Below are 18,014 nucleotides of genomic sequence, written 5' to 3'. Positions count from 1 at the left end.
TGCGTCACGGGCCACGCCTGGCCACGCCCACGGCCACGCCCCGCTGGGTGGGGTGGGGTCGGGGGGGGGCAGGACAGGGGCTGGGGGGCAGACAACTCCGTGGGGGAGCAACGCCGTCCTAGGGGGGCAGAATCCCCCCGGGGGGACAGGAATCCCCCCTTAGGGGGCAGAAGCCTCTTGGGGGGGCACGAAAATCCCTTGGGGACAGAACCCCCACCTTGGGGGACAGAAACCCCCCTTGGGGTACAGAAACCTCCTTGGGGGGGCGGCAAAATCCCTGCGGGACAGAACCTCCACCTTGGGGGACAGAAACCCCCCTTGGGGTACACCTCCTTGGGGGGGCGGGAAAATCCGTTGGGGACAGAAACTTCCCTCGGGGGGGCAGGAAAATCCCTGGGGGACAGAACCCCCGCCTTGGGGGACAGAAACACCCCTTGGGGTACAGAAACCTCCTTGGGGGGGCAGGAAAATCCCTTGGGGGACAGAACCCCCACGTTGGGGGACAGAAACCACCCCCCGGCTGACAGAAACCTCCTCCAGGGGGTAGGAACCCGCCTTGGGGGAGAGAAACCTCCTTGAGGGGACAGGAAAATCCCTTGGGGGGCCAGGAACCCCCCGGGGGAGGGGAGCAGAAAACTCCCACGGGGGTCTCATCCAGCCCTAGAGGCAGGAGCAGACGCAGCCAGTGGGGCAGCCAGGCCCTGGGTGTCTTTTTCCCACCCAGACACGTGAGGAGCAAAGATGGGGCAAGGCGGGGAGCCCCATACTCTCCCCATGGTCCCCTCCTCGCCCTGACAAGGCCCGTGGGGGGACGGGGTGCGTCACCCCTACTTATTTTGTCAGCAGTGGGTGTGGGAGGCTGAACCGTCCCCCTTGGGTCCCTCCCCAGGGAGAGTCTCTTGCACCCTAAAATGGGATTTGAGACAGAAAAGTGTGGCGGGAGCAGCCGAAGGAAGAACTAGCACACCCCAGCACCCTGCCCAGCTCAGGGAGGGGTCGTTAGCAGATAAGCAATTAATTTGGGGCCCCTGAAACCACAAGATGCTGCTTCTACCCTCACACAGCCATCAGCATCCCCGGGCATCCCTCACCCAGGCCATCACTAAGGAGCCCTTCTCAGCATCGCAGCAGGGGACAAGCGGGGTCACCAGCATCACCAGAGAGCAGCACCGGTTCCTTCATCCCACCAGGTTTTATCAGGGACGGCAAGCTCATTCCTTGGTATCTTTGCTGGCGACCTCGGGGAGGTCTCAGGTAAATGCCCCCAACACGCTGAAGGAGCGAGTGTGCTGGATCCGAACGCAAGTCAGGCTTGCAAACAACCACCTTCACGTTGTTGGTAAAACTTCATCTGTTTTCCATGTGCCAGAGTTTTCCAAGCTGAGACAACCGCTACTTTTTAAAAGTGATACAGTTCTCAAATAACGGTGATGAATGGCATAGTCCAAGGAAAACATTTTCAAGTACCAAAGAGGTGGGTAGAGCCATTGGTGCCAGGATCTGGTAGTATTAACTGCCATTCCCCTTTATTCTTATCAGTTGTTTCAAAAACAGATGAATTAGAAATAGTATTTCTGTCAAGGAATGGCCTTTCCTGTCTGGGATGATCAAAAGTCTTCTCAATCATCAGATATGTTTTTTGCTGATAAAATGTACTTAATGTATTTTTAAAAATGCTGAGAGAAAGAAACACAGTCAGGAAGTAAGTTATATACACCGTTAGCTCCTGGCCGTGCCTGGAAAGCAGAAGAAATTTGGATTTCTCTGTATCCCATGCGTTACCTTGCTCCGGGGAGGCACAAGAGATGAAGCCACAGCCCTGAAATCATCTCACTGTGGCCCCGGCCTCCCAAGAGCTGAATCAGCTTCTCTGGTCTTGGAGCAAAGGAGCGCAGGCGGAAAACGCAGCACGCTGGGGCTGTCCAGTGCCTATCGAGGAGAGGGAGAGGGGCACAGGGCTTGTGCCCTTCTGCCGTTGTGTAAATTCCAAAGGAGGGGAGCGGGACCCCACCAGCCTCCCAGTTTGGACACCCCCAGGACTGGCTGGGAATCCCAACCAGCATCTGCTCTTGGCAGTGCCCAAATCCCCATTTCAGCGTGGCACAAGCATTTGGGGGATGCCTGAAATAACCGTCAGACTCTGGGATGTCACTCCCATTTCCCTTTGTGGATCCTCTTTAAGCGATTCTTCCCCCATGAGGTGGCATCACTTCTTCCACACGCACCAGGCACCCAATTTAGCCCTAAAAGAAACAGTAAATACAGTTTACAGCTGACGAGCACCCATCAGCACACCCGCGGGTGAAGCGCTGCCCACCACGAAGGCCTGGGGCGCGCACTGGGGCCGGTGGTGCAGGCTGAGCTCCTGGTCCCGGGTCGGTGGTTGTCTGCAGGGTGGCGGGGGGCTCGGCTGGGGCACCCTGGCGTGGTGGCAGACCCCAAGGGTCGGGGGCATGGCCGGAACGGGGGCTTGAGGGCAGCAGAAGGGGGATCACACAGATATTGGCACTAGGGAAGTGCGCGGGGGGCTGTGGGCGCAAGAGAGTCGTTACTGGGAGGGGCAATTGCCTCAGAGCTTCTCATTTCTGGGGGGTAGTGCAAGTACGTCGGAGGTCCTGGTTACTGGGAGGGGGGGCACAATTACCTCAGAGGCCCTTGTTACTGGGAGGACTGGGGGGTTGGGGGGGGCAATTGCATCAGAGGCCCTCGTTACTGGGAGGACTGGGGAGCCAGTTACCCCGGAGACCCTCATTACTGGGAGGACTGGGTGGGGAAATCCCCCCGGGGCCCTTGTCAGTGTGAGGGGGCAATTACTTCAGAGGTCCCTGTTACTGGGAGGACTGGGGAGCCAGTTACCCCGGACACCCTCATTACTGGGAGGACTGGGTGGGGAAATCCCCCCGGGGCCCTTGTCAGTGTGAGGGGGCAATTACTTCAGAGGTCCCTGTTACTGGGAGGACTGGGGAGCCAGTTACCCCGGAGACCCTCATTACTGGGAGCACTGGGGAGCCAGCTACTCCAGAGGCCTTGGTAACTGGGAGGACTGGCGTCAATTACCTCAGAGACCCTCAGTACTGGACTGGCGGGGGGGCAGGGGGAGAAATCCCCTCGTGCCCTTGTTACTGTGAGGGGGCAATTATGTCAGAGGCCCTTGTTACTGGGGAGGCAATCACCCCAGGGGCCCTCATTACTGGGAGGACTGGGGTGCGTGGGGGAGTTGCATCAGAGGCCCTTATTACTGTGAGGACCGGGGGGCAATTACCTCAGAGATCCTCAATAGTGGACTTGGGGGGGATCCCCTCAAGTGCCCTCATTACCGTGAGGGGCAATTACCTCAGAGACCCTCGTTACTGGAGGGGGCAATCACCCCTTGTTACTGGGAGGACTTGGGGGGGAGGGGATTTGCATCAGAGGCCCTCGTTACTGGGAGGACTGGGGGCAACTACCTCAGAGGTCCCTGTCATTGGCAGGACTGAGGGGCAATTACCCCAGAGAACCTCATTACTGGGGAGGGTGAGGGGCGATCCCCTCAAGTGCCCCTGTTACTGTGAGGTGGCAGTTACCTCAGAAGCCCTCGTCACGAGGGGGACAATCCCCCCAGCGACCCGCGTTACTGGGAGAACTGGCGGGGCGTTTGCCCGCACGCCGCCGGTACTGGGAGGGCTGGGGTGAGCGGCACTGGGGTGACTGGGAGAGCGGGAGGGGGTCACCCAGACAGGGCTCCCCCCTCCCCCGCCGCCGTGACGTCAGAGCGGCGCGCCGGCGGGGTCGGGGCGCGGTGACGTCACGGTCTCGCGCGGGGCGGGCGGGGGCGGCGCTGTCCCCGCTGTCCCCGCGGCCCCGCTGCGGCCCGGGCGGGACATGGCCCCGCGCGGCCGCTTGGCCGCCGCCGCCATGCCCAAGAGGGGCGCCCGAAAACGCCTCAAGTTCCGGGCCGACGACGTGTGCTCCGAGCGCGGTGAGGACCGGGCTGGGGCCTGAGGGGAGCCGGGCCCAGCTAGGCCTGGAGCCGGGGCCCGAGGGGAGCTGGGCCTGGAACGAGACTTCAGGGGAGCCGGGGAGGGACGGCCGGAGGAGGGGGGCTGCGCCTGGATTGGGGCCTGAGGGACGACGTGGCCTCGCCCGAGGGGTTGAGGGGTCTGGGCCTGGCCGGGATGAGGAGAGATGGAGAGGGGAAGGGAGCCGGGCCCCACTCGGGGTTGTGGAGGGAGGGAGCTGGCTCCGGCTGGAGCCGGGGTGGGGGGGTGGAGTGTGGCCCGGTGTGGGAGTGGGGGAATGAGTCTTGGTCTGCTAAGGAGGAGCCTGGGCCTAGAGGATCAGCCAGACTTGAGTTAGGCTGCGTGTGAGGGGGGTTGTGGGGTTTGGTTGGTTGAGGTGGAGGGAGGCCTGGGCTGGGCTGGGCAGGGGAGTGGATCCCTTGGGCCTGGTAGACCCAAGATGGTTTTGGGCTAGAGGCCTGCTGGGGGCTCCTCGCCCACACCTCTCTGCTGGGGCTCCTTTTCCTGCAGCTGCATGTCCTGCCCAAGCCTCTCTTCCTAGGGGGAGTGTCCCCTTAAAAGAATGACGGTTCTTAGAGCTTCTATCCGCTCTCCTGTAATCCATAATCCCGCTGACACCCTGTCTCCTGACTCTCCTGTAGTGACGGTGGCAGATTATGCTAACTCAGACCCAGCTGTCGTGAAATCGGGACGCGTGAAAAAAGCTGTGGCCAATGCAGTTCAGCAGGAAGGTGAGTCTACACTAGGGAATCTGCTTTCCCTAGGCTGCCACTCTGTTTTGCTGTCCTCTGCATCATGTGGGAAACTCCCCCTCTGTGGCCTGAGAAAATCTGTCTCATTTGGTGCCTGAAAATGAGTCTGTTCCTCTGCCAGAATCAGGTTTTTAGGATCTTAGGAGATTTTGTAGAAAACATGCTGGAAGTCCAGTAAGAATTGCTGAGTCTTACTTAGTGCCTGAAATGGGAGGCCTCTTTCCATTAGCTGTTGGGTGTTATCTGCTGCTTGAAGCAGAAAATAGCGTGATGGGAGTCCTTATTACTTTATTACCTCATATAAAACTATAGACAGCTTTATTAGCAGGTAAAATTCTTTTCAGTGGGAGTAAGGTTATGATAGTTCTGTCAAATGTGATCCCCTCTGTGCTACAAGCTGCAAGGAGGTCTTCTGAGGGTGTTGCTGTTTCCTTGGTGAACTGAATAAACAAGCAGTTTCCTGGAAAGTTATTGCAATATTTTGTTATCTACTTCCTCCTTGGTTTTTAGCTGCCAGGAGCATTCTGAACTAACACACCCTGTTTACTTGTGAAATGCAAATGAGTCCTTGCATCCGGCATTGCCTGCTTTGTACAGCTTAACCCCTCGTCAAAATCCTGCTCTGTTTCTGGCTCACCTCCATGCTATCTGGATGCCGCAGCTATCCAGGTCCCTGCAGCTCCCTGCCAACCCCTTTCTCCAGTCTTTGCAGTGCAGAGTCACTGGGGCTTTCGCCTCCTTATGCGGGGATCCTCAGGATCTCTCCCCCCCAGCCCCAGGGCTATGCTACGGCCTTATCTGGTGCAGTCCTGACCTGACGCATGCCACGGTGTTATCTGGTGCCACCGTAGCTGGGAGGAGACCAAAACCTCTGCCCAGGGAGCTTTAGCCTTTGGCCTCGCTCACCTCCTGCCTCTTGGCTCCAAGTAAACATCGCACTGCATGCGACTGCCAGGGGGAGCTTCACGAGGAGGGGAGCAAAGGCCAGGTGGAGTTTTCCTGAGCTTTTTCCCTCCCTGTCCTAACCCCCAGGGGTGGGGTGGGGTGGGAATTACTGCTGTGAGGTGAAGAGAGAGCGCCTCTCTGCAAGATTGCAATGCAGTGTGATTCAGTGTGTGATTGGGCTTGTGTTGTCAACAGATGTTGAGCTTTCCTTTGCAGTTTCTTTTTCTAAACCCTTTTCTGAATCTCCGTCAGTTGCTGTCCTTTCCCACTTGGCTGTATTTGATGTCATAACTTGCTGCCTTTCGTGTTGTCCTCTATCTATCTTTTTGACTATAAAAAGGGAATGTAGAGAGGGCAGTATGATTTGACAGTGAGGGATACCACTGTCACAAATGCATACAGTTTACAGAGTAAAGTGTGCAAAGTGAGGTAGAACTGATTTAACAAAGCACTGAAAGTATCTCTAGTCAGTGGCTACAGTCAAGCTCTGTCTTAAGGCTGTCTTTCCATCTGCTGTCTTACCATTTCAAAACCTTTTTCTGTGGTTAGAAATGAGAACATCTTGCCCAAATTTATTTATGGTCAGTTTCTGATTTATTTATTTTTCCTGCCATTCTGTCCCTTTAATTCAAATTGTACGTCTTGCTCTCCAGTGGCTCTGGTGGCTGCAACAGTGATGTATAAAACCTTCCTGGGCTTCAGTTTGTGCTAGGTTAGAAAAGTTTGAGCAGTGCAGTCCTCCTCTGGCGTGGTCAGCTACCTCATGGTAGAAGTAGTTTTCTTCATCCAAGCACATTAGGTTGAAATTCAGCTTTCTTGAATGAATTTTACAGACTATTTGCAAAGCATTTGTAATGCTGTTACAGTGCTGATCCGTCCATGACAGTGCCTCATGCAGCTGTAATGTAGGACTACACCTTTCTTTTTCACTTACTGCCTCATACGTGGATTTTTCTGCCCTAATGAGCCCTTGGTTTACAGATGAAGTTTTAAAAATAATATTTCCTAACAGGGATGTGTCTAAACATCTCCCCAGGATCAGCAAAAAAACCCAAACCCAACTGATTCAACTTGCTGTTTTCCTCATTAGGCCAGAGCCTGTCTCTCCACTAAATTCTAGGATGAGTAGAGTTCCCGTTTGCTTGGCACTTAGTCGTATCGCTGATGGGTTGAGTGTCATCAGCCACAGGATCTCTTTATCCTGCTGAGAAGGGAGTGTATCTTCTCTGTGTTCACAGAACAATTACAGGGTAGGTGCTGGCTCTGTACAGGCTGAAGGGTGGTCATGCAAGGAAGCTCTGGTATGCAGGGAAACCAGTTAGCGCTGTAGAAAAAGAGCCTGTTGTTTTATTCAGAATTGTAAACAGCTTCAGCTAAACCAATGGGGTCGTCTGCATAATGTGCTGGTAATCGTCCTCATTGTTCATTCTTTAAAACAAAAAGCTGAATAATTATGTTTTCAATTCACTCACCCGTGCTAATCTTTCTCTGACAAGGTAATCCTGGGGCCCAGGATTTACTTGCTTGTCACTCACCAGAAAGCTTTAATGCAGTTAGTGCCTCGTTTCTTAGCAGTGGCTCTGGCAGTGGTTCCACTGAAGTATCTCCTGAACTTGGATCACCTTTATCTCTCTGCTGGTATACTGACTGTGTTGTTGCTTGTCATTCTAGTAAAATCCCTGTGTGGTTTGGAAGCTTCTTGTGTTCCTGCTGAGGAAGTTCTCTCTGTATCGGGAGAGTCTTGTGACAGCAGCGATGAAATGGATACGAAGGAAAGCATCAACGGGCGAACTGCATCTAGGAAAAAGAAGAGCAAAAGGCACAAAGGTATGGTCACCCGCGGCTCCTGGGGGCTCTGGGTGGGCTGCTTCCGCGTGTTCTGTGCGTGTGATGTTAATGATTGCTATTTACAGGCTAATCACGGGGCATTCTCTAACTTGTATGTGCACGATCCCATTAAACCTGCTGGCACTCAGTCAGAGGTGTTGCCTTTGGGTCTTTGGGCATGAAATCAAAGCCTGAGAGCTCGTGGCTTTCCGTAAACTTCTCTCAACCTTGGTAAACGAATGCTGCTCTTTGTAAGAGTTGTGAAACTTTGCCACTGGACATGTTACTTCATTGAACGCATGTTGGTGAAAGCAGGGTTTGCTTTGGGGAAAAAACAATACTGCTCTCCACAATGCGTGGATTTTGCCAACAAATGCTCTGTTTTCAGGATGTTTCCAAGGCTGTGGTTTGTTACAAATGGGTATAGAGGGCTTTTTTTTTTTTTCCAGCAAGTGAGTGAATTTGGCCCTGGTGGCATCATAGTAAGATAATTCCAGGGAGATGTATCCCTCAGCATTTACAATTTGTCCTGCTCTATAGAAAGCAATTTGCAACGCCCTGTAAGCAACCAGCTGTTCTGCTGCACTGTGGAACCCTGCAGGAGTTTCTAATAACAGGTTGCTTTTAGACTGAGAAAGAAATTTTAACTTGAGGTTAAGAAAAACTTAACTTCATTGATGCTGATACTAATTTATGTAACACATCAACATCCACTGCAGACTGTAGGTGCACAGCACTCCTCTGGGATAGGAGTTTAATCTCTTATTAAGACGTCCTTCGGATTCTGTGAAAATAAAAATATCTGAGTGGCTAGAGTTATGGGAGTTACGAGTCCGGAAAGACAGTATTCTGTTCTACCACAACCTTGTCTTACTTATTTCTGCTGCATGTATAGGGAAGAAAAAATGGTACTAGACCAACGATGCTTCTGGCTGCACTTTGCAGTTCAGCAGTTGTGGAGTTTGATGGCTTCCTGAGTCAGAGCAGCAGCAAAGTGAATGTTACAGCCCGTTGTGGGTGTGCCTGCTATAAATCTGTAGTGGTGTAGGGAAGTGATCACATCCAGAGCTTTCCTTGGCCAGGAACGTAGCAATTATCACATGAGGATAAAGTGCTGCCCTTTGTTATTCACCTGCTGGCTCAGGATTAGATCTGGCACCCTCAAGTCTTAAACACAGCCTTTGCGCTGCTTGTTCACAAACCTCATAGCAGGTTTTTCTGTTAGTGCTGTGTACATGTTGTATGTTTTCTTTCTCTTTTCTTAATGTTTCTAATGCTTGATATTGTTTAGCTATTTATGTTCTTTAAATAGTGTTTTTCTCTTAAAGTTGGAGCAATGTATGTGGAAAAATGTGTGGTGTTAACTTAAAAACACTGCAGGAATGAAAGGAGTTTCTGAACCTTCAGTTCTGGTTGAGCAGTTCTGACACCTCTGAGAGGAAGAACAGGCCATTCTGTTCATCTGATTTGCATTAAATGTTTCCCATCCAAGAAGCTCTAATGAAATTACAGATTTAAGAAAAGCAGTTGATTAGCCAGTTGCTGAAGAGAATTGCTTGCCCTCCCTAGCAGAGCTCCTACAAAACTATTGTGACCATTTGAACAAATAATTGGCAAGCTTGGCAATGTCAATGTTCAGGGAATTCTAGTGTAAAGCATTTTTGGATGACCTGTTATATGAGCAGTTTGGATAAAAATGCATGAGCTTGGCCCTCCTTTACATACAGTTGTCTCTGTATTTGCCATCCAATTTTTATTTCTCCACTTAAGTGTTATTTTTCAGCTGTGAAAGGGTCACTCGTTGAAATAGGGTCCGGAAAGGCTGTGGGGTTTCCATCCTTGGGTACAGTCAGAACTTGATTGGATGAGATCCTGAACAAAACGATCTAATTTGGCCTGCTTTGAGCAGGGCTGTTTGGACTAGAGACCTCCAGAGAACCTTTTCAGCCTGAATTATTCTTTGAATCTGCCACTTTGCACTTGTGCAAACAGCGCAGTGGGGATAAATGATGGCATATATCCAGCAACGGGGAAGTGTAATGGTTGTGCGGATGAGCAAGTGAATGCTGATGAAAACCCATAGCAGTGATAATGAACTGGTACTAACTTGGGCTTGTTTGGCTGACTGCGTGTATATACATTTCAGTACTAAAGCACACGCCTCTAGATGTGCCTTGATGAAGAGGTTATTTACTACACTAACTAACATACCTTCATTGCATTTAGAAGATCCTGATGGGGGTGGCGGAGAAGAATACCCCATTGATATCTGGCTGTTGTTGGCTTCCTACATTCGCCCCGAAGACATTGTCCGGTTTTCTTTGATTTGCAAGAAAGCCTGGACTGTTACTTGCACTGCTGCCTTTTGGACCAGGCTCTACAGAAGGTGAGATTCTAGAGGCTTTTCAGACTGTTTGTAGGAGGCTTCAGCAATGACCAGTTCTCTGCAGAGCGATAAATAAGGGAATAATTCCCTACAGGCTAGGGTCCTATGATGTTTGCATATTGAGATGGTGATGTGGGCCTCATTTGGCAAGGGGTTGTGGTATATTGCAAGTGCTTCGGATCCGGAAATGGATGTGTGTGGCATATTCCTGTAAGCTCCGTATAAAATCTCAAAGCATCGTGTGCTTTTCTGCTTGCCGTGGCCTACACACTCCTGTTTGTAACAGTGAGCTTTGTGTGTAAAGCACTCAAAGTGCTTACGGTAAGGTCAGTGCCATTACCTTACTGCAAGACAGGCAAACATCACCAACAGAAAACTTGCCCTGCCTCAAGCTTTGACGATGGCCACCTTCCTGTAATTAGGGTGACCTGAGAGAAACTAAGGCATTTTGGAGCTGTGGCAGTGGCAGAAGTAAGTTATAAATAAAGTAAGAGAAGAAGAGCAAAGGAGTGGTCGAAACTTGAAACGAATCCTTCCTTCCTGGTGCACGTCATTTGCACTTTCCTTCAGGACAGCACCTTTTCTTTACACTTCTATACCTGTTGCCCAGGAGGTGCAAGGAGTATAGAGCAAACAGCAGCCATGGTCATCCTCACCCTGGTTGTTCAGCGTGAAGTTCCCTACCAAAGGCTTCTTTTGCATCTGATCAAAGAATGACCCTCTCGAGCGCAGACATTCAGGCTGCTCAGGCAGCTGTCCGCAAGCACGCGGTGAAGCTCAATTAAAGTCAGCCTCGAGAACCTGCAGGAATCTGCAGGCCTTTGTGTATCCTGCAGCTAAAACACCATCTGGTCCCTCTAGGCAAACTGTCTGCAAGGAATTATTGGGGAATTGTAGCATGATATGCTTATGTGTGTGCTGGAAACCTGGCTGATGCAGGTGAGCTCTGTAGGACTGTCACGTGATTCCATGTCGAGCAGCACAAAACCCTTGAAGCACTCAGAGTTGACAAGAGCTCCTCTGATCAATCAGATGTACATTTTTCTCTCAACATTGATCTCTTTGTAGACCTCTTCTGCACGTCTCTGGCGTTCTGACCCTTCAGCGTGTGTTGGGTTTGTCGTTGGCTTTTCAGGCACTACAGTCTGGACGCGTACCTGCCTCTCCGCTTGCGGCCAGAATCCATGGAGAAGCTGCACTGTCTCCGTGCGTGTGTCATCCGGTCGCTGTATCACATGTATGAGCCTTTCGCGTCTCGAGTCTCCAGGAATCCAGCTATTCCAGACAGTACTCCCAGCACTTTAAAAAATTCCAGAGTAAGTGGAATCATGAAGGACGTTGGATATCTCTGAGATGTTGCTCTTTCTGTTTTTTTTTTGTTCTCTTTCTAGAAGAAAAATAGATGATATTTAGATGGTCGCCAGTGAAGCTTGGGTGTAGGATGATTACTGGCTCTGAATAGTGACTTTTAAAGGGATGCTGGTTACTTGTATCTTGTTATACTTGTACAGTATAATTGCTACTGCGGAGGATTCTAGTTACTCTTCTGGGTAACTTCTGCCTAAGTCCTACCACAACAGCTTTGTAATCAGCAAAAAAGGCACTTGCCTCACTGAATGTCAGAACTGCCAGGGCTATTTGCAGCTCCTCCCTCCTCTCTTGCAAATTAGCTGCTGAAAGGAGGTTGCAGTAGGATCAGCTTTTATATCTTGTGCTTTATTCTCACACTGTCTGCCAGAATACATCTTTTCTCCATAGCAGGCATCTGGAGAGATCAGAAGTGACACTGATAGCCTCTGAAAGGGAGTCATTTCATACTACATGCCTGTAGGTCATCCATCGTCTTTGGTGTCTGGGCAAGGGAGGGTAGCAAAGTTGTGAGCATGGCAAACGTGCAGAGCAAATGTCTGCTTTGGGACTGGGGCTGCAGTTGTGTTGGGCTGTAAAGGGTTTGTCTCTGGTGTGGGCAGGCAATTCCCTTTGCTATCCCAGCTTGGAGCACTTGCATATCCATTTCTTTTTAATTGCTGTTGACCATTAACTCGGAAATGCCTCTGTGTCTCTTGTTCGGTTTTAACTTGCAACTGGCTGATACTCTCTGAGCAGCTTAACCAACAATGTGAATTCTCCACCCTCCAAATCCAAAGTCAAAAACCTGTTGAGTGAGGTTTTTGGAGCCAAACTGAAGTGGTTTTGGTTCAACAGTTGTACTTTCTTTTCCATGCAAAACAGAGCAACCTCACCTATCTGTATGTGACATCCTGACTGTCTTCCTTCCTCTCCCTGGGTGGATGCTGGAAAAAAATGTCCTACTGCTTAGGGAGCATCCAGGAGTAACACAAGCAGGTGGTGCTGCAGAGCAGGAGAAAAGCACGCGGTTCTATGTGGAGTCTCGTCTCTGCAGGCAGAGCTCTTCATTCTCTTCCTGAATCCCCAGTTTGGGTATCATCTTTCTTCAAAAATAAAAAGCAAAATGTTTCTAGGAAATTTCAGTTTAACCTTAGTCCTTCTAACTTCCCACCGCTGCTCGGATCTGGTAGCGTGGCTGTTAACAGCTATGAACCCTGTGGTGATGCTGGCAGGGTCGGCATTTTGGAAGCATTCCTGTTGACATCATAACGGCTTTGGTGCCCACTGCTAGTGCTTCTACTGTACTAACAGTTTGAGGAAGATTCCTGAAGTGCAGTCTTTTATTATTCTGTGTTTTAAAAAGGAAATTAAATGGTGACGAGGCTTTGTTAGAACAGTGGAGGTTTGACCTAACCCCTTGGAGCATAAAAGAGCCGTCCTGAGTCTGGTCTTGCAGTACTACTGCATTGCAAGACTCTGAGCTCCAGCTGTGTGCACGCAGTAAGTGCACTGAGGTGCCTCGGCACAGTGGGTACGGAGGAGGATCTGACGTTGCCTCCCCGTGTTCTTGCTTTCATGGGCTTTGGTTGTACCTTTACGGGTCGTTGAAACTAATGGCAAATGCCTACGTAAACTGCATGTGGCAAGAGGAGACCCCAGACCCGGGTGTTATCAAATTTAGCTTTTCCTCTTTAATTTCCTTTTTTCTTTCCCTAGCCTAGCTTGTGTGGGACACTGGAGCCGTTATGGTGTCAGCAGAAGTGTTTGCCCTTTAAAGACACCCCCATTATTTTTGGTGGAGCGGCAGGCCATACGGCGCGTCTGAAGGGCAGGACGGCTGACCCGTGGACAACATCCTCTGCCCCTTAGGAGGTACTGACCATTTTGTGCTTCACTACTTGCCATGACCAAACAAGTTGTTAGACCAGGCTGTCTCTGCAGGTGAACTACAAATGCCACTGATGGTGGAGTTAAACTCAGCAGCATCTGCTGCTCACCCGAGTTAAAAAAGAGAATGTTTTTGTCGGAAAAAATTGAGGACCACCTCCTCCCTGGAGGTGGAGGTTACTTGACGCATGTTTCTGAGCTTGACTCCACGTAGCTTTGTTGCTCACCTCATGAAGATTGTCGAGATAAAGGTCCTTCAAGGACTCTTGTTTATGGACATGACTCAGAGTTGAAGTAAAGGGTCTTGTATCACCTGTAGTCTCTGATTGCAGAGCTCCCATGGTGGAGGCTGCTTCTGGCTTTGTTTCATTTGGGGTCACACCATCCTGGAATGAAATTAAATGTGTGCTTCACCCTGCAGCCCAGTCAGGCCTTCTCTTGGTGTGGGAGAGACTGTGTGGGTCATGGGGAGTTGTCATCTTCACCCGTATCATTCTTCCTTTTCCTGATGACACTGTTAAAAGATAAGACCAGCTGTGGTGGGCTGGCATCTGTGGTGTGGAAATGTGTTCAGTGGTGGCTGGACTGACTTGCCAGATTCTTTTCTCAGCTGTTGAAGGGTAGTTGCTTCCACTCACTGGTAGGAAGGGAATTTGCTACTTAGTTTAATACAGGAGTTCTGCTGGGACTCCTACTAGAACGAGTTCTGCATGCTGGGATGGATCCTGTGGACCACACAGTGATAACTGGATGAAATTGGAAGACTCCTGGTGCGTGTCTGTGTGGGAGGGCGGTGCTGGTTACCTCTGATGCTGTAGGCCCTTCTCTCACTTTCTTTTAAAAAGGGACAGTAGGTTGATCAGACTGTGCTCTCCTGGCAGTGTTTTTGTACTCTGAAGTATAGTCTTCTATATTTCTATAGAAATATACTCTGAAGTCAGTGGCTGGTGATGTCAAGATCTTCTTTTGACACCAAAGTGGCTTAGGAACTTTCTCGTCTGACACCTCACAGCTCATATCAGTCTTTGCATTTCCTTCTGGATTCTTTCCTTCATCCTTATTCTGTTTTTACTTGTTACTCGCTTTAGTCTTGTTTGGACTTCAGTTTAATGGGACTTCGTGGTGGTGGTGGGGGGGAAGCTGGTGCATCTGGACCGCTCGTGTCTGCCTTATGAAAGGGACAAATTGTGCAGCAGGAGTTTTCTGTTTAGCACATCAGTGGCTACGTGTTGTATCATCCAGTTGCATGATGAGTTGGCCAATTGACACTGGAGACCTAAATGCTGAGTGTGTTCTTTGAACATAATTAATTTGAATAAACAGCTCCTAACTGCTCCTATGTAATTGTGTTTGTAATTGGAAGCCTTTATGCTCTACTAAAACTTATTTAAAGTGATGCCTTTAAGGGTTTCATAATTTTGTGTTTCCTGTTTGTTTTTTTTTTTTTTTCTTCTTCACCTCAGTGTCTGCTTTTCTGGTGCAAAAAGATTGAAGGGAACAGACAAGAAGTGATGTGGGAATTCAACTTCAAGTTCAAAAAGCAGGTATGAAAGAAGAACCAGAACGACTGACTTTTTTTGAAGCAGTAATGACTTTTCTGTGTGGTAGAAAGGAAGGTGGAAACTTTATGAGTTCAGACAGTAAATGGAAACTCTGACTCCCGTGATAGTCACCTCGAGTGCTGTGTTCTGTTCTGGGCCCTGCTGTACAAGAGGGACATTGAGGTGCTGGAGCGTGTCCAGAGGAGAGCTACCAGGCTGGTGAGGGCTCTGGAGACCAGGTCGTATGAGGAGAGGCTGGGGGAGCTGGGCATGTTCAGCTTGGAGAAGAGGAGGCTGAGGGGAGACCTCATTGCCCTCTACAGCTCCCTGAAAGGAGGGTGCAGAGAGGTGGGTGTTGGCCTCTTCTCCCAGGGGAATAATGACAGGACCAGAGGAAATGGGCTGAAGTTGCGGCAGGGGAGGTTTAGGTTAGATATCAGGAAGAATTCCTTTACTGAAAGAGTGGCCAGGCACTGGAACAGCTGCCCAGGGAGGGGGTTGAGTCACCATCCTTAGAGGTGTTTAAGAAACGTCTAGATGTGGCACTTCAGGGCATGCTCTAGTGGCAGAGATTGTAGGGGTTTGGGTTTTTTTTGTGTGTGTATGGTTGGAGTCGACGATCTCAAAGGTCCTTTCCAACCGTGAAGAGTCTATGATCGACTAAAGCACACTCTGAAACTGCACTCAGTTTTCTGTCTGTATTACTAAGGTGTTTAGAATCCTATGTTTTTATTTCCTCATCTGGTGTCCTTTCTCCACTGTAAGATGTGGATCATTTGTCGCGCCGGATAATCTAACCTTTGGGTCATCGCTGCTGATTACTATCAAAAAATAGGCTATTTGACTTTAGTGGTCAAAATGTAGACCAAAATCTGAAAGATTTCCCAGAGAAATGAAGAAAGACAATGCTGCCAATGAAAATCTCCAGTAATGGGTCTCAGGAAAAGCACGTAGTTTCGGGCAACCTTGGGAATTCTGCAGTTTTCCCCTCTAAAGAAATGGTCCTGCAAACTGCCTGTCCTGCGTGATGGCTTTTTGTTGTTTATGTAACGCTCTGCCCAAAAGCGTGGGGATGCGGTGGGAACCTTCTAGTCAGCACTGGTGAGAAGCGGCCAAACTCCCATCATGGGTTACTGCTTAGCTAAATGGGTCTCTCTCTCTTTCAAGTCTCCCAGATTTAAGAGCAAGTGTTGCAAAGGTCTTCAGCCACCGATTCAGTACGAAGAAGTCCATACAAATCCGGATCAGGATTGCTGTCTACTGCAGATCACCACCTTTAACTTCATATTCGTGCCAATAGTCATGGGCATGACGTTTACCTTGGTAAGTGTTTGAGAAATCCGCGAGGTGAACTGTGCGCGCGCCGTTTCTGTAAGGAGATGAAGAGGACACCTCTTCAGTGCTGTGTAAATCACACTGCTGCATCGAGTCTGGGAAGCTGTCGTGGTTTTGGCCGGATTGGCCGATCGGAACGACGGATGGCCCTCCCCCCCCACCCTCAGAGAGGAGAGGAAGAGATAAGGAGATTTATGAGTTCAGAAAAGGAACTAAACTACTTTAATGAAAATAATAATAAATAAGAAAATAGTAAATAATAATAGAATAATAAAAATTGAAGAAAAAAGTATACAATATATACAAAACTGTATCCAGCTCCCAGGATGACGATCGCGTCACCGTCAGACACAGGGAAAGTCCCAGACTGGAGTCAGCGACGGACAGGAGCTGAATTCTGGAACTAGAGTCAGGAATGCTCGGATCGGGATCAAAGGCAGACGGACAGACAGGGTCCTCCTCAGACGTCGCCCATTGAAGAAAAAGGGAGCCAGAGCCCCCTCGCCCCTTTGATCCCTCAGCTTTTATGCTGAGCGTGATGCAGATGGGATGGAACACCCTGTTGGGCAGTTTGGGGTCACCTGTCCCGTCTGCTCCTCCCTGCAGGTGGGACCCCTCTGCGCTTCTCCGCTTCCGACCCTCTAACGGGGCAAACAGTGAAGTGAGCTGACCTTGGTCGTTAGAGCAATAATAAGTATAAGCAAGAGCCTCTCTTCCTTGGTGTAATCAGGTCTTATCACTCTGAGAGTGAACAATTTCTGAACAACACGCTGTTAACTTCAGACTTTAGTCAGTTAGAAGAGGCCCAGCTAAAAAGTAAAATTACACATCAGAAAATGGGTGCTGTTTTACCTCACACCAGGACAGAATCTTAAGGTTAATGATCAGAGGAAATGCTGAGGATCTCCTCGGTTCAGCTTCTGCATTTCCACCAGATCTTTCTTATTTGGGTGCAGCAAACACAGATGATGTAGAAAATCTGCAAGGAGCTGTGGTTGTGCAGCGTCCCGGGGCGGATGAGGTGTCTGTACTCCGGCAGGGTACACGAGGTAGGGATGCAGGAGAGGGGGTCTTCCCTCCTCAAGTAAATATCTCCTCACCTTACGGCAGTGAGTTCTGAGAGCAAAAACCTATATGAGCAAATGCTTTCAATGTGTGTATGGTCCCCGACTGCTGACTGCTGGGAGAGAGAGCAGCTTGTGAACCAAATTCCACGAACTCGGCTCCAGACAGCAGCAGAGCAGCTGTGCTTAGGCAAGAGCAGTGGTAAAGCGTGGGGCGGCACATCGGCTGTTCCTGTAAGTCTGCGTTTCAGAGGTGACCTGTGCCCAAGAGAGGTTCGGTCTGGCCTCACGTAAGAGTAGGGCAGCGAGTTCCAGACTTCCTCTGACAGCCGCTTGCTTTGGGGTTCACTTCTGGCATTATTATTTGGAGTTGCCAGCCAGAGAGAACCAGTTTGAATCCAGTGCTGTAGATTCAGAGCGTAACTCTGCCAGCACCTGAAATACCTTAGACTTGTACAATTTAGAGGAACTTAAAAAACCAAAATCTAAAAGCGAACTCTTAAGAACTCTGTTTATTCACCGCTTTGATTTTTCTAAAGCACCTCCTGGTCTCTCTTTCTTGCAGTTCACCATCAATGTGAGCACAGACATGAGGCATCATCGCGTGCGCCTGGTGTTCCAGGACGCCCCGGTTCGCAATGGCAAGAAACCTCGCCTTGAGCAAGGAGTGCAGGTCGTGCTGGACCCTGTGCATAGCGTGCGGCTCCTGGATTGGTGGCACCCACAGTACCCCTTCTCTCCGAAAGCTTAGTGCTCTCCTGAGGCTGCAGGAGCCGGCAGGTGACTGAATCTGGCAGGCTGAAGAGAATATCTAGGAGCCAGGAAATCCTATTTTTATTTCTTAAATAAATTCTGCAGTCTCCTTGCAAGTGGTCGAAGCTACTGAGCTAGTCTGTATGTATATAACTTCTGGTCAGTTGATGGGCAGA

The 18,014-nt window shown here is 49.9% G+C and overlaps 1 protein-coding gene across 2 annotated transcripts; it reads left to right on the top strand.

The window, feature by feature from the left end:
• Positions 1-3,781: 3,781 nt before the first annotated feature.
• On the top strand, positions 3,782-17,954 carry TMEM183A (transmembrane protein 183A). Of its 2 annotated transcripts, none has more exons than XM_063356559.1 (8): positions 3,782-3,958; positions 4,640-4,729; positions 7,367-7,522; positions 9,752-9,908; positions 11,044-11,224; positions 14,609-14,689; positions 15,854-16,009; positions 17,651-17,954. In XM_063356559.1, the coding sequence occupies exons 1-8, from the start codon at positions 3,862-3,864 to the stop codon at positions 17,834-17,836; spliced, it is 1,104 nt and encodes a 367-aa protein (XP_063212629.1). In that variant the 5' UTR covers positions 3,782-3,861; the 3' UTR covers positions 17,837-17,954. The 2 variants fall into 2 exon arrangements, with proteins under 2 accessions (XP_063212629.1, XP_063212628.1); XM_063356558.1 differs by having other exon boundaries at positions 3,784-3,958; positions 9,749-9,908.
• Positions 17,955-18,014: the final 60 nt, after the last annotated feature.

This window comes from Chroicocephalus ridibundus, chromosome 20, assembly GCF_963924245.1.
Source record: "Chroicocephalus ridibundus chromosome 20, bChrRid1.1, whole genome shotgun sequence".
In the NCBI taxonomy this organism is placed as follows: domain Eukaryota; kingdom Metazoa; phylum Chordata; class Aves; order Charadriiformes; family Laridae; genus Chroicocephalus; species Chroicocephalus ridibundus.
The sequence above is the reverse complement of the archived record's forward strand: the minus strand, read 5'-3'. Positions and strand labels throughout refer to the sequence as shown.

Excerpts from the sequence above, each read along its gene's own strand:
- TMEM183A (XM_063356558.1), top strand. The coding sequence starts at position 3,862 with ATGGCCCCGCGCGGCCGCTTGGCCGCCGCCGCCATGCCCAAGAGGGGC. Across the intron at positions 4,730-7,366 it reads CAATGCAGTTCAGCAGGAAG|TAAAATCCCTGTGTGGTTTG; the intron begins GTGAGTCTACAC and ends TTGTCATTCTAG. Across the intron at positions 16,010-17,650 it reads TGGGCATGACGTTTACCTTG|TTCACCATCAATGTGAGCAC; the intron begins GTAAGTGTTTGA and ends TCTTTCTTGCAG.